At 42.9% G+C, this 12,765-nt stretch overlaps 1 protein-coding gene across 1 annotated transcript; it reads right to left on the reverse strand.

Annotated features, from left to right (window-relative positions):
- Window positions 1–2,324: 2,324 nt before the first annotated feature.
- On the reverse strand, window positions 2,325–12,411 carry LOC129859912 (sodium/potassium-transporting ATPase subunit beta-233-like). The gene is made up of 6 exons (XM_055930145.1): window positions 12,143–12,411; window positions 6,982–7,110; window positions 4,908–5,063; window positions 4,382–4,566; window positions 4,048–4,131; window positions 2,325–3,779 (listed from the first exon to the last, which is right to left on the reverse strand). Exons 1-6 carry the CDS (start codon window positions 12,231–12,233, stop codon window positions 3,519–3,521), a joined length of 906 nt encoding a protein of 301 aa, XP_055786120.1. The 5' UTR covers window positions 12,234–12,411; the 3' UTR covers window positions 2,325–3,518.
- Window positions 12,412–12,765: the final 354 nt, after the last annotated feature.

Here is a 12,765-nt window from a genome sequence, read left to right on the forward strand (position 1 = left end):
GTCCTGGTCACCCCGGCTACTTAATGTAATTACAGAAAGGGAAGCTAGCCAGGTCTCAACATGCGGTCAGGGACTATGTTAAAAATGATAACCTATACCCTATACAGTGCACTACTTTTGACCAGGGGTAGTGCACTATATAGGTAGTAGGGTACAATTTCAGATGCAAACAGGCAGTCAGTCCACCAGTCAGTCTACGCTGCCTGGACACCCTCACCCTGGCCCTGTCACAGCACTACTGAGACGGTTGGAAAATGCACCGTCACTCCACTCCTCCTTATTTGAGGTCCCGGTGGCAAACACACAGGGCTCCCATTCATAAAAGCCTTTCTGATGGAAAACCCAAATCGAGTTGCTGGGATTAAGTTTCAGCTGCTGCGTGTGTTAGAGACAAACTCCAAGAGGAGGAACCTGCGGTGGTGGAGTAACTGACAAATGAGGCAGGTAGTCCTGAGGAAGGAACCACTTCAGCTACTCAATATGGCTGTCATCCCTCAGATTACTGTGTTGTACTTGACTTGACGATTGCTCACAACAACCTTAATGTTTATTTAAGACAAGCTATATCCCTTCTGATAAAACTAGAACCAGAGCCAAACTGTATCAGGGCCCTAGTCAGTCCGCAAAGTGCAGCTTTGTAGCGTGATTAAAATTTAAAGGCAATGGTCCCGCTTTAGCGGAGACTGCATTGTCGGGAAACGCTGCACGTAGGCTCAATCGGAAATGACCTTCACATTTCTATCGCGGATTCAATAACGCTTCAGCTTTCCATATTGAATAGAGCCCTCAGTTGAAAGCTCGCCTTACTGCAGTCCAAGATGAACTCTTAAGGAGCCTACTTCAGGTCCAATGACCTTCTGTTATCTTCTGAGCTAGACTGGCTCAAAACAGCCAAATATTCAATTTAAATGTGATAGCGATCCGGTTCTAGAAACATTAAGCCATTTACTTACTAATTTCACAAATACAAAATATTGAATTACTGTACATCACAGTAGGCTGCTGAGGGGAGGTCGGCTCATAATAATGGTTGGAACGTTGTTTTAATAAAATGATTTCTTGCTGATATGAAAGATGAGGTCCTGATGAATGTTAATGTTCAGACCGAGTGTTGGGGCTCTTAAAACTCCCCAATACAGAAGATGCCTTCGTCCAATGACTCTTATGTGTAAAGAAACAGACCTGAGAGTCATGATCAAGGACTAGTCCTTTCCACATGGGCTCCCGAGTGGTGCAGCGGTCTAAGGCACTGCATCTCAGTGCTAGAGGCGTCACTGCAGAGCCGGGTTCGATTCCAGGCTGTTTCACCGTGATTGGTAGCCAATTGGCCCAGTGTTGTCTGGTTTAGGGTTTGGCTGGGGTAGGCTGTCATTGTAAATAAGAATTTGTTCTTAACTGACTTGCCTGGTTAAATAAAACTTTATATTTTTTGAAGAACGAGCAGCATGGTCAGAGTCACCCAGGTGATGTGTCACAAGCCTGGAGGCTAGCTGAGCTGTGGTAGCCATGACAGTAGACTCTCAGGAGATGAGCTGCGATAAGCATGGCAGTAGTCTCTCAGGAGATGAGCTGTGGTAACCATGGCAACTGAGGCTAGTAGCTAAAAAACCCATATAATATCCTTTATGTAGCATTGACAGCTCTCTGTAACATCCTTGATTTCTAGGTGGTTTGTAGTTTTTTCCAAGCCGTCAATGTAATAAAAAAAATAATCATTTGACAAGCGGTTTCTCTATTGTCACATTGTTGAAAAAAAAAAAAAGAGCTGGTCAAATCAAATCTTTTGAAATGCACCGAGTTGACCTTGACAGTCAGTAGCTGTAGGAAAACAGAGGACGGGCAGATGCACCAAGGGGAGCTGGTTTGGCAGCACTTATTCCTCCTTGATCTGTAAGCATCTGGTTAGAGTTGATAAGGAGTCCGTTTGGATGAAGATGGTCTCCTTTTAATTAAGGGCTTTTCAAATCTAACAAGTGTTTTTGCAGGGTTCAAAATGCATAAACAAACAACCCTTTCCTTGCCAATCCTCACTATTCTCTGAACACTAGATACGACCAGAATGTTTCAGTGAACAATCAAAGACTAGGAATACAACGGTCTGATGTGGTTCCATTTCCATTGTCACTGATCTGAAATGACAGGGAAAGTCACAGCAATAAAGCAGAGCTTATAGGTAGGGGTTTGTCCTTTTACCTGTCCTGTTCTTTCAGATCAGTGCTTATTGAAAGGAAATGAGACAAGGAGAGGACTCCACTTTAGACTAGAGCGGTGTGTCCTTACAGCGGGGTATTGGTCTTGTTTGAGAGAAACTGGAATAAAGAAAGTTGTGTTTTCATCATTTTATTTCAGTTTTTTTTCTTACTGGGATTAAATAAATGACAAGAGCGGATGAGAACTCCTGATAACGTGACTGATGTTAGACATTGACGTTCAGCACTTAACATCGACAAGAAATCCTAACAACACGGGGTACAGCACTGCTTCTGATAAGATTCTCAACTTGGACCAGTGACTTTGGTATTGTATTTATACATTACACTTTTCTGCAGAAAAAAATTAAATAAAAAAAGTACAACCGCATAAATATAAAACTCCTTCCACCATGTAAAATGGCTGAAACATTCATCAGAAAATTACACCACGTTGTGAGATTACGTGACGTAATTGAGCAAAACAATCATCTTTAAAAAGCAGAGTTAGCACCGTTGCCGTACAAAAGGCAAAAGTAGCCTAACAACGCAGAGACACAACTCGACATTAAGAGTGAATCAAACAGAACGAAAGGAAGTAAAAGCCTGAAACAATAGCGTAATAAAACCCTTATCCCACATTTAAGGGATTCTAAAAGAAAAGCGATGTAAAAATTCTCCCACAATCAATCAGATAAAAGGCAAAAATAAGGAAAGAGTAGGCCTAGTTCCCTGGAGTGCAGCCTTCCCCTCACACGGGTCAGAAGAGATCAGAGAGTACCGTGTCAATATTTTTAAATGATTAAGTATTCATATATAGTATATACACATCTTGGACTGCTAAAGCTTGCTCACATAAGTAAACAGGTTACAACATGGCTTGGAAAGGACCAATGTATGCGACTACTGCACTGTACACTCCAAAAATATGTATAGAAACCACACAAGGCAGCAATACGGAGGGGGACAAAACACTGCTCGCTACACATCAGTAGTGGAATTACAATTTACAGTCATAAATGAAACATGTCCCCATGGCTCAAGGAATATTCTTCATTTACAGTAGAATAAATACTTTATGCTATTGCTACTCCTCCTGCGACTTACATTCTAACCCTAGACAGAAGCAGAGAAGCCAGTGTAAAGCAGACAGATGAAGTGTCGTCCCGTATGTTAGGAGTTTTGTTCAAGACTAGTTGTGATTTTTTTTTTTACTTAACTTCCTATTTCCACCCCAACTCCCTTTCCTAAATTATTTTGTTACTTTTGAGAAATGGTTGGGGAGGGAGAGGGGGCTGGAGAGAAAAAGTGCTATGAACCTAACTGTGGTCATAAGTTGGTGACAGTGAATTTAACATCAAATTTTCCTTGGAACTTGTCCTTCTCGCTGTAGCCAATGTTCTCTCCGTAGGCTCTGCACTCAATGCGCAGCTCGGTGTTCATGGTGAGGTTGACGAACTGGAGGGCCACTAGGGGTTGCAGGTACTGGGGGTGAAGCAGCTTGCCGTAGTAGGGGTAATACTGGAGGGGGAAACCGTCACCAATGCCGTAGTACTTCACCTCACCGATCTTACCGGCGTCCTCCTCTCTCTGCAAAGAGATTGGGTGAGAGAGTCAAAAGGAGAAAGGCGGTGCTATTTTTGGTCATTCTGACGTCTGACCTTCACCCAGAAACACATTTACAATAGCTGGTTTAGTGACAGAATGGGGACTATTCCTCGAAAGCAATTATAGAATTGCTAGAATGAACATTCCCTTAGGCTTCAATGTTGCTTTACTGACTACTGTCAACCAACATTGGAATGATCAATTGTGATTCGATGTGGTTCCATCTAATTCTATGTCTGGCGTACTGTACCTTGTTGGTGCAGAAGATGGGCATGACGTTGGGCTGGACCTTGGTCTGGGCTCCCTCAGGGATGCTTTCATTGGAGCTGGGGGGCTGAAAGAATGGAGGACAGGTACACAGTGAGCGAAGAGGCAAAACAATCTGCTAAAAACAGTAACACTTCTACCTAAGAAAGTTTATGTAGATTTTGTATTCAATAATGTACTACTACTTTGGGGGAAATATGCATAAACTAACAACCAGGGGCCACTGGAAATATCAAAGTGACCAGTTTGTACCCGAGGTCAACTTTTCATATGTCCTGGTTGATAAGGCCTGAAAGCTATGTCCTGAGGATATTTACCCTTGGCCTGAAGTTGACGATCCTGTTGAGCTTGACGATCAGGCAGGGTTTTCCTTCCTTGAAGCCGAAGTCTCTGTCGTCCATGCCGGAGCAAGGCCCAAGCCAGCTCCTCTGGAAGCGACAGGCCTTCCTGATCCCCACATCACTCTCCAGGTCGCCACGGTTCTTATAGTCATCCGGTTGCTCTGAAGGCAGGAGGAGAAATCACAAATAAACAACTGAGCACAGGAAGCCACAGCTGCTCGCTTCAACTAATTCATCAAAAACAAATTACAAAAAAAAACACCTTCTCTGAAGAAGCCAATACACAATTCCATTCCATGTCCTGGCCACTTAGTTCCTATCCCACCTGATGTTAGAACGTCAGAAAGGATTCAATAAGCAAAAGGCTAGAAGATGATGGTACCACCTCCATCCAAGTAGGGCTTCCACCACACAGAGCACCTCTTAGGTCTGTGTCATGGCAGGGGGTAGGACTAGGAGCTAGGGGGAGGGGGTAGAGAGCGGAATGGAACACTTCCTGTACCTCCACAATCCTCGTATTTCATCTGGTCCCGCTGTTTGTCGTCGTCGTACATCACCAGGAACTCTCGCATGGCCTTAGTGTAAGCCAAGTAGGTCTCCACATCATTCAAGTTGAAGGCGATCTCGGATTTGTCGGAGCGTGGGGTGTGTGATAGGCCTGAGAACAGACAGTCACCATCAGTTTCAATGTTACAGAAGTAAAGTACTATTAGCAATACACACTTTTATAATAGGACAATAATGTTTCAGTGGACTTCTGACCATTCTATTCACACTAACTCACAATAGTACTGCAGTTAGAGATAACCTTACTGAGTATGAAACCAGTTTAGAACAGTCAGTGTAATTTGCTTTCTAATGAAGTCTTTCAGTGAGGCAGTCATCCATTGAAGAGTCCACACTTTGGAAAACAGTCTTGAAGAGGAAGACAAGGTGAATCCCTGTCATTGTTCTTAGCAGGAAAGACGGGTCAGTAAAAGGGAAAAGCCCATTTCAAACAAAAGACAACTGTCTCTACGCTACGGCACAAGATCTAAAACACGTCCACCCCTATTCTCTTCTACTTCCTTATTTACAACCAGCCCATCCCAGCCCACACACTAAGTTTCATATTTCATGGCCAGAAAACTGAAGAGAACTCTAACTGGACTGAGTGAGGTGAGGAGTCTGAAGAGTGTAACGCTTCTCTCCTCTGTCAGCTTGTGAGATAAAGAAATAGTCTGACTCTTCTCTTTCTGCTTGTTAGAGCCATCAGGTGTCCTCTTGGTTGTGACGACCTGGCCCAGTTATCAGGCCTCCTGTGGAAAGTAACGCACTATCAATGCCTAGCTACCTCTCCTCATGGAGGTTCCCTGAGCAGATCATGGCTATATATACCCGGACAGACAAATGACTGGGCTGGGATACTGGCTTTAGACCTAATTCAAATGCAGCTTACATGTCTTCGACAATGTCATGGTTGAAAACACCAACAGGAAAGGGTTAATGCTCTGTGGAAGGGCACTGGTGCTGGGGGATTGGGTTGTGTTGTGTAAGGGGAGAAAATAAAGTAGAGAATAGCATCTGCCGTTGACAGTTTACCACAGAGCTCTCACTTGTAAAGGAAGCAAGCAATGACTACCAGAACTTCACGGTCTGTTTTAACTCTAGTCAAAGACATCAGGAGAGAGCTCCGTTAGGAGACCACACTGTAAAGTTCACGATTAGCACTTCTCCCTCCATTTCACACCCACGTGATCAGAACAGACTCCAGTGAAACTGACTAAACCGCTCAGAAAAAGGAAGCTGTGGAGAAAGACATGAAAAATGCAACGTCCAATAATGGGGAACGGGAACAGTTCTCGTTCTTTAAACACTACACTCCCTAACAAATTGGGAAGAGAGGTCTCCGCCCATGTAGGAGGCCTTTAGAGGAATTAATTGCGACACTTGACTGACCCACTACCTACACCAAAATGTCCAATACGACATGAGCATTTAAACAGTAGGATTGCAGTAACTGGAATAACACGTGAACTGAATCCTTGACTACTAGACCAGAGTTCATTTTGACAGAAGCACTTCTGTACATCTTTGCCAAAAATCTAATTTCACCAGTTTGTTATTGGACGTAAGCATACTACTGTACAAGCTAGCCTAAATGAGCCAGGGCAATAGACACTGAACCAGTAACAAAATAGTTCCACATGCTGCATGCATGGATAACACCCACCGTTTACTTGAAAGGCAAGAGTCCTCTGTGTCTGCCCTCAAAATGCCGGCCTGCTCTCTGGCCCATATAGTGCTAATGTCAATTCAGCTGATATCTCGCAGTGGGACTCCCTTAACGAGTTAAAGTGTGAAATTCAATAAGAGGATGTTTGACAGACATAACCCACCCCTCTGAGATATACAAACATGCATGTTAGACTCTGTCTGCAGCCCAAATTGCATCCTATTCCCTACATAGTGCACTACTTTTGACCAGTGGGTAGGGAATAGGGTGCCATTTCAGTCAAAGCCACTGTGGTTGGACACCATCTCTTATCCCCAGGCAGCAGTAGTGGCTCAGTGTCTAGTGTTCAGTGATACCTTACCTGGGGGAGCAACTCTGTCTTGCCAGGTGGGTTTGTAGTTACTGAGGGTGAGAAGCAAGGCCTGGATGGTGCCGATGAATACTCCAGCCAGAAAAGCATAGAAGATTAAGTAGAACCCTAGAATTTTAACTGTAAAAGAAGAGGGAGAGAAATGGGTCATCATCATGCTAAAGATGTGGAGGACAGATGATTGTGACATACGCCTTTTTCCCCTTCTTATTAAAAAAAACTACAAACACCAGTGATGCCATGAAATTAAGATTTGGTTGTTATGTTGCTGACAAGGTCCATTTCCACTCATTCAATTGAGTCACACAAAAAGCCACATACAGAACTCCAGCATTCCGCAATTGTAGAATGTTAAATCTGCTCTGAAAAACAATGAACATTCCCCATAATGAAGTCCCAAGTCCAACCGTAGTATTGCTGCAGTAGTTAAAAATCTGCTCAAGTCAACCCAACCCTGCCACCCTAACCAGCCTGCCACCCTAACCAGCCTGCCACCCTAACCAGCCCTGCAGAGCCAGTGTGTACAGTACACCAAACACCACAGACATGTAGACTGTGGATCCCCACTTTCATTTTTGACTGTAGTGTTTGTGTAGTTGGGGACTTAAAATGCATACCATTTTAATATAAATACACAAGCAATGTCTTGCACCACAAAGTGAGGCAAGAAGGGTACAGCTTAAGAAAGAGAAACAGCAAGTCTGCCTATTGTGTCGTCAGACGAGTGTTTTCTCAGTGTTCCAATTCAATCTCATGCGTGTCTATCCTATCGTCAAACCTCAATAGACTGCCCAGTCATTGCCCATTGCACCACAACACTATCAAACATATTAAAAATTGGATAAATAGATTGGCTGGCTCTACTACTAATCCAAGCCCACCTGGTTTTCTACTCTAAGCTTCCTGGTCTGTACACATACTATCCATAACTGGAATGAGTCCCAAATGGCACCCTATTCCCCATGGTCAAAAGAAGTGTACGATATAGGGGAACATTTGGGATGCACCCCTGGGCTCAGTGATACCTATACAGGTAGAATGCATGCAGACAGAGAAACCCGTGTCTCATATGGAGGGAGCAGGAGGTGACCTAACCACAAAGCTACTGTTCCAAATAGTAATCCACCTATAAGAGTAGACATTGTCTTGCCTCTTCACTGAGGGCAGGAAAATGAAGTGTAACCAGTAGATCATACAGTAGTAGCCAGGAGAACAACAACTTCAGGCTTCAGAGTAAATAAAATTGTCAAATCACTTTTAGTTTCTCTTAAACTCAGCACCCAGAAACAAATCTCAAGCCAGCTACTCAGCTTTAATTGTTAGGCCTGTCACAAGAGACTAGGTTCCTCTAAAAATAGTGCCCACATTGCAAATAAGACCAATAAATGAATACATTCAGGTCCCAATAACAATGGGGGCAGTCTGTGTGCTCAGCTTTTATACAAAACCTAGATACTACCCAGCTGGCACATAACGTTCTGAGAACCATACAGTATGTTTCTAAGAGCTTGGTCAGAGTGTGGATGTGCTATGGTTATTTTGCATACAACCTTCCCACAACATTCTGGGAATGGTGCAGGATACCCTGCTAGTACATAACATTCTGAGAACCATATGTTTCTTAGGTGGGAATTTCAGTACCTCAGTTTAACTTTTCCTCGTGGTTCTATTAAAAGTAATGTTCTCAAAAACAAGCAAGCATAGTGTAGAGAATCATTGTACCATCTAAACAACTGAAATAGATTTTCCAGAACCAAAAAGACTATATTTTCAGCAAAACAAAACTTAAAAACAGAAAGCATAGAAATAGCGCACATGGAACAGATATACCACATCTTACACTTGCTTTCAATGAGAATGACAGATCTATGTGAATTTGGTCAGGTCGCCTAAAAAGTTACATATCGCAGCTTCCAGAAACAACGTTCTTCTGTGGAAATGTAAGTACTTATAAAAGTGAATAAAACGTTTTCTACAGGTTTCCTCAGTTCTATGTTAAGTCATGTTCTCGGCACATTAAGGCAACATTAGTAAACATTCTAAGAAAGTTATTTAAAAATAAAAAAAACATACATTCCATTCTCAGCATCACCAAAACTATCCTCTATCTTGTTAAGTGTGTTGATCACGCTCACTAATTGGCCACACCTGGTCTTAAATGAGTGCTCGCTTCCTATAAAATGGAGGTTTGTTTAAATAGACTAAAGTGAACAACTTTGTATGAGTAAAAAAAAGAAAATGCATGCTAGCTGCATCCTGGTGGCGCAGTGGTCTAATTCCATGGATAGAAAACAGAAGATCATAGTATCAAATCTCACTGACACCGTGCCACAATAAAAAATAAAAGTTATGCGTTTGAATGATTAATGCCTAAGAAAATGAATTTACATGTGTCCATCTGTGTTTGGAGTTCGAAACAGTTATTGAAACATGTTCTTAGAACATTATTTAATTACCTTCCAATAACATTCTCAGAACATTAATAAAACCTTCCAGGAAAACTTTCAGGGAACCATAGAGCATTCACAGAACGTCCCTGCAACCTACATTAAAAAAAAATAATAATCCTGGAATGGTTTAGGTCCACTTGTAGAATCTATGCCAAGGCGCATTGAATCTGCTCTGGCAGCTTGTGGTGACCCAACACCCTTTATGTTGGCGTTTCCTTTATTGTGGTCTGTGCTCGTGCTAAAACATAATCCACAGTTGTTTTTTTAATAAACTATACATTTTCTGGGGCTAAATTATGCTCTCTGGTGGATTTCAAACATTGAGTGTGGGGCTCCTTTGGTTGGATTTTTTATTATACAAATAAATGTTTTTTAAAGCATCTTGGACCCTGCCCCTGGCTCACAATTGACCAATCACATTTATTTATTATGCAGTTTATTTGTATTAATCAGTTACCCCCCCCCCCCCCCCCAGTTACCCACGTGGGCCCCATACCGCGTCTCCTCCCACCATCTGATGATTAGTAGAGCGGCAGCAGGCAGCAGCAGTCTGTCTACACTCATTGAGAGCGGGCTCTTGAGTTCTGTGGTTGGCAGTAAAAAGATATACACACACACATATATCTTTTAATATTATTTTTTGTAAAACAATTTAATATTATTTTGCTTCCTCTTGGGCCCCCCCACGGGCTTGGGCCCAGGGACTTCAGCCCCGGTAAGCCCCTGCATTAAGCCAGCCCTGCAGGTACAGTGCATTTTAGTCATTTAGCAGAGGCGCTTATACAGAGCGACTTACGGGAGCAATTAGGGTTAAGTGCCCTGCTCAAGGGCACATTGACAGATTTTTACGTAGTCGGCTCGGGATTTGAACCAGCAACCTTCGGTTACTGTCCGCACGCTCTTAACCGCTAGGTTACCTGCCGCCCCGAGTCCAGCCATAGTACTAGTACAGTATTAGAATCTCCTCAAGTCACCCCCAACCCTGCCGCCCCCACCAGCCATCAGAAATAGTACTGTATAGGCCTAGTGGTCCCCCAACCCACTAGACCTGCAGAGCTAGTACTGTATAGGCCTAGTGCTGCATCAGACAATGTCAAAAGGTCACATCTTATAGGAGACAGCAGTTCCCTTTCAATCAATTACGCATGACTTAAGATATCGCATGTTCCTTGGCAGAATTATAAGGACATCACAACCACTCTAAGGTGTCTTATCCAGATCATGCGTTTCCCTGATCACAATTGGCCGGTACAAGGGTGCGTATATTATCCATATTATAGACGAGGGTTCAACATCTCTCTCTCCATGCATCACACCAGATAAAACATATGTTCTTGCATAGTAGACAGATTAAATTAATCATGCAAGTGGCCGAATGGAGACGAGTCGTCATTAAAGTCATGGATAGTGTCACACACATCGTACAAAATGATGCACCACTTAAATTGGATGGATAAGGAGCACCAGTTTTGGTCGGAGACATGTTGAATGGGTGGGTTTGGGGGAGTGGGGTTGGAGGCTCACTTCTTTATGTTTCCTTCTCATTTTATTGAACTGAATATGAAATTATATGTTGTATCTGTAACCCCCCCCCCCCCCCTCCAAACAAGAAAAATGACTAAATAAATAAAAAAATATGGTCACCACAAAAATGAAAAGATCCAAACAAGTTTTGGCCTTGAGATAATACACACAAAACACAGTTGAAGTAAATGACCAAACCAACCAACTTGAGGGCGTTAGTTAAATAAGCAAAATTGCAACATGAATTGTCGCTCAGCTGGTCATCCTCTGAATACCGAAAACGTAGGGTAGTTGTGTGACATTGAGACAAGGGAAGACATAGGTGCAGATGGAAACGAGAAAGTAAAATTTGTCTAGTTAATACACTTCCATTGTTAATTAAAGTGACACAGAATCCACATCGAATAGTAACACTAGAAGGAATGTCCTCTCCATAATTCCAAGAAGGCCCCATCACCTTGAATCACCTTGGACTATGATGCATTTTTAACCCTTTGATTGTGTCATTTTACAACGGAAATGAAACTAAGTCTCTACAGCATGTACATATGGTGTAATTCCATCCTAATACTTATAGATCATGTCACTGCGATGGGGAGTTCTAGTCTCCTTCCAGGCATAGGCGGCTGCGTCTCTGCAGTGTGATCAACTCGCCTACTGTACTATTAGGATTCGAACCTTTAGAATAACATGTTCTAATGGATGTATGATGCATATTCCCACCACCGTCTTTCAACGACCTATTTGGATTCTCATATTGATTTAAGATGTGTAATTTAAATGAAAACCCATCTTTGCTTGGAACAGTCGGTAGGCTGTTCTTTTGAATAAGGCAGTAGGTACCTAGCAAGGACATGTGACAGTGAAATATGAGCAAAAACTGGTCGCATGTTCACCGTATGCTATTACTCACAACACAGACATGGAGAACCATGAACAACGAGTGGCGATGGGCAATGATATGGAGTCGGTGACACCGTACCATTGTAGCACATATTGCTGCAAAGTCAAATCGAACAGGTGCTATGCACCAAGATGAAAGGAAGACTCGGTGCGCGTTCCATACTGCCCAATAGGCGTTCGATCATGCCATATGAGATCCATCACAATTTCGATTAAAACCTCCGGCCACGAATGGCCAATTAACGTGATCAGAAATATCAGAATGGCATACTTACACCAACTCCCCCCTGTGCGTCCACAAAATTCCCCCTTGTCCGAATCCCATATAAACTTCTTCCATCCACCATCGTCTTTATTCGAAGACATTTTCGACTGTGTGTTTCAGTTCCTTTTAGTGTGGTGCTCTTTCTTTATTCAGTTCCCTTCGCTTCTCTCTGCCGATCCCTCTCCGGAGTACCAAATTCCAAAAACCGACGGACTTGTACACGGCTTGTTCCTACGTACTCACTGCACACAGATATATCCCAGTTGCAGTCGACTCCGCCCGAAAACTATTTTAACAAGTCACCTACTAGGAGGGAGGGCCAGCTCTCGCGAATCACAAACGAGCGTCCTCTCTGCGTAATGTTATCGTTTGTGGAGAGTCGGGAGCAGGGTTTTGCTCCACCCTTGGACGTAGTATACGTCAGAATGTCCTTTACGATGCGACCCTGCGATTTCAACAGAAGAGAACTCACATGAATAAAGATTCAGAGGCATAGTACATCGATTCACAGCGCCAGCTATACATTACAAATTGCCACCGTTGTCTTCATTATCTGGAGACCTAATTCACTCAAACTGGGATTTACAATGTGGGTAAACTTAAAATGTTAAAAATGACAGAAGTATGATGGCC

Source organism: Salvelinus fontinalis, chromosome 7 (genome assembly GCF_029448725.1).
Source record: "Salvelinus fontinalis isolate EN_2023a chromosome 7, ASM2944872v1, whole genome shotgun sequence".
Lineage (NCBI taxonomy): Eukaryota > Metazoa > Chordata > Actinopteri > Salmoniformes > Salmonidae > Salvelinus > Salvelinus fontinalis.

Excerpts from the sequence above, each read along its gene's own strand:
- LOC129859912 (XM_055930145.1), bottom strand. The coding sequence starts at position 12,233 with ATGTCTTCGAATAAAGACGATGGTGGATGGAAGAAGTTTATATGGGAT. Across the intron at positions 7,111-12,142 it reads ACGCACAGGGGGGAGTTGGT|TTAAAATTCTAGGGTTCTAC; the intron begins GTAAGTATGCCA and ends CTTCTTTTACAG. Across the intron at positions 5,064-6,981 it reads AGACAGAGTTGCTCCCCCAG|GCCTATCACACACCCCACGC; the intron begins GTAAGGTATCAC and ends GTCTGTTCTCAG.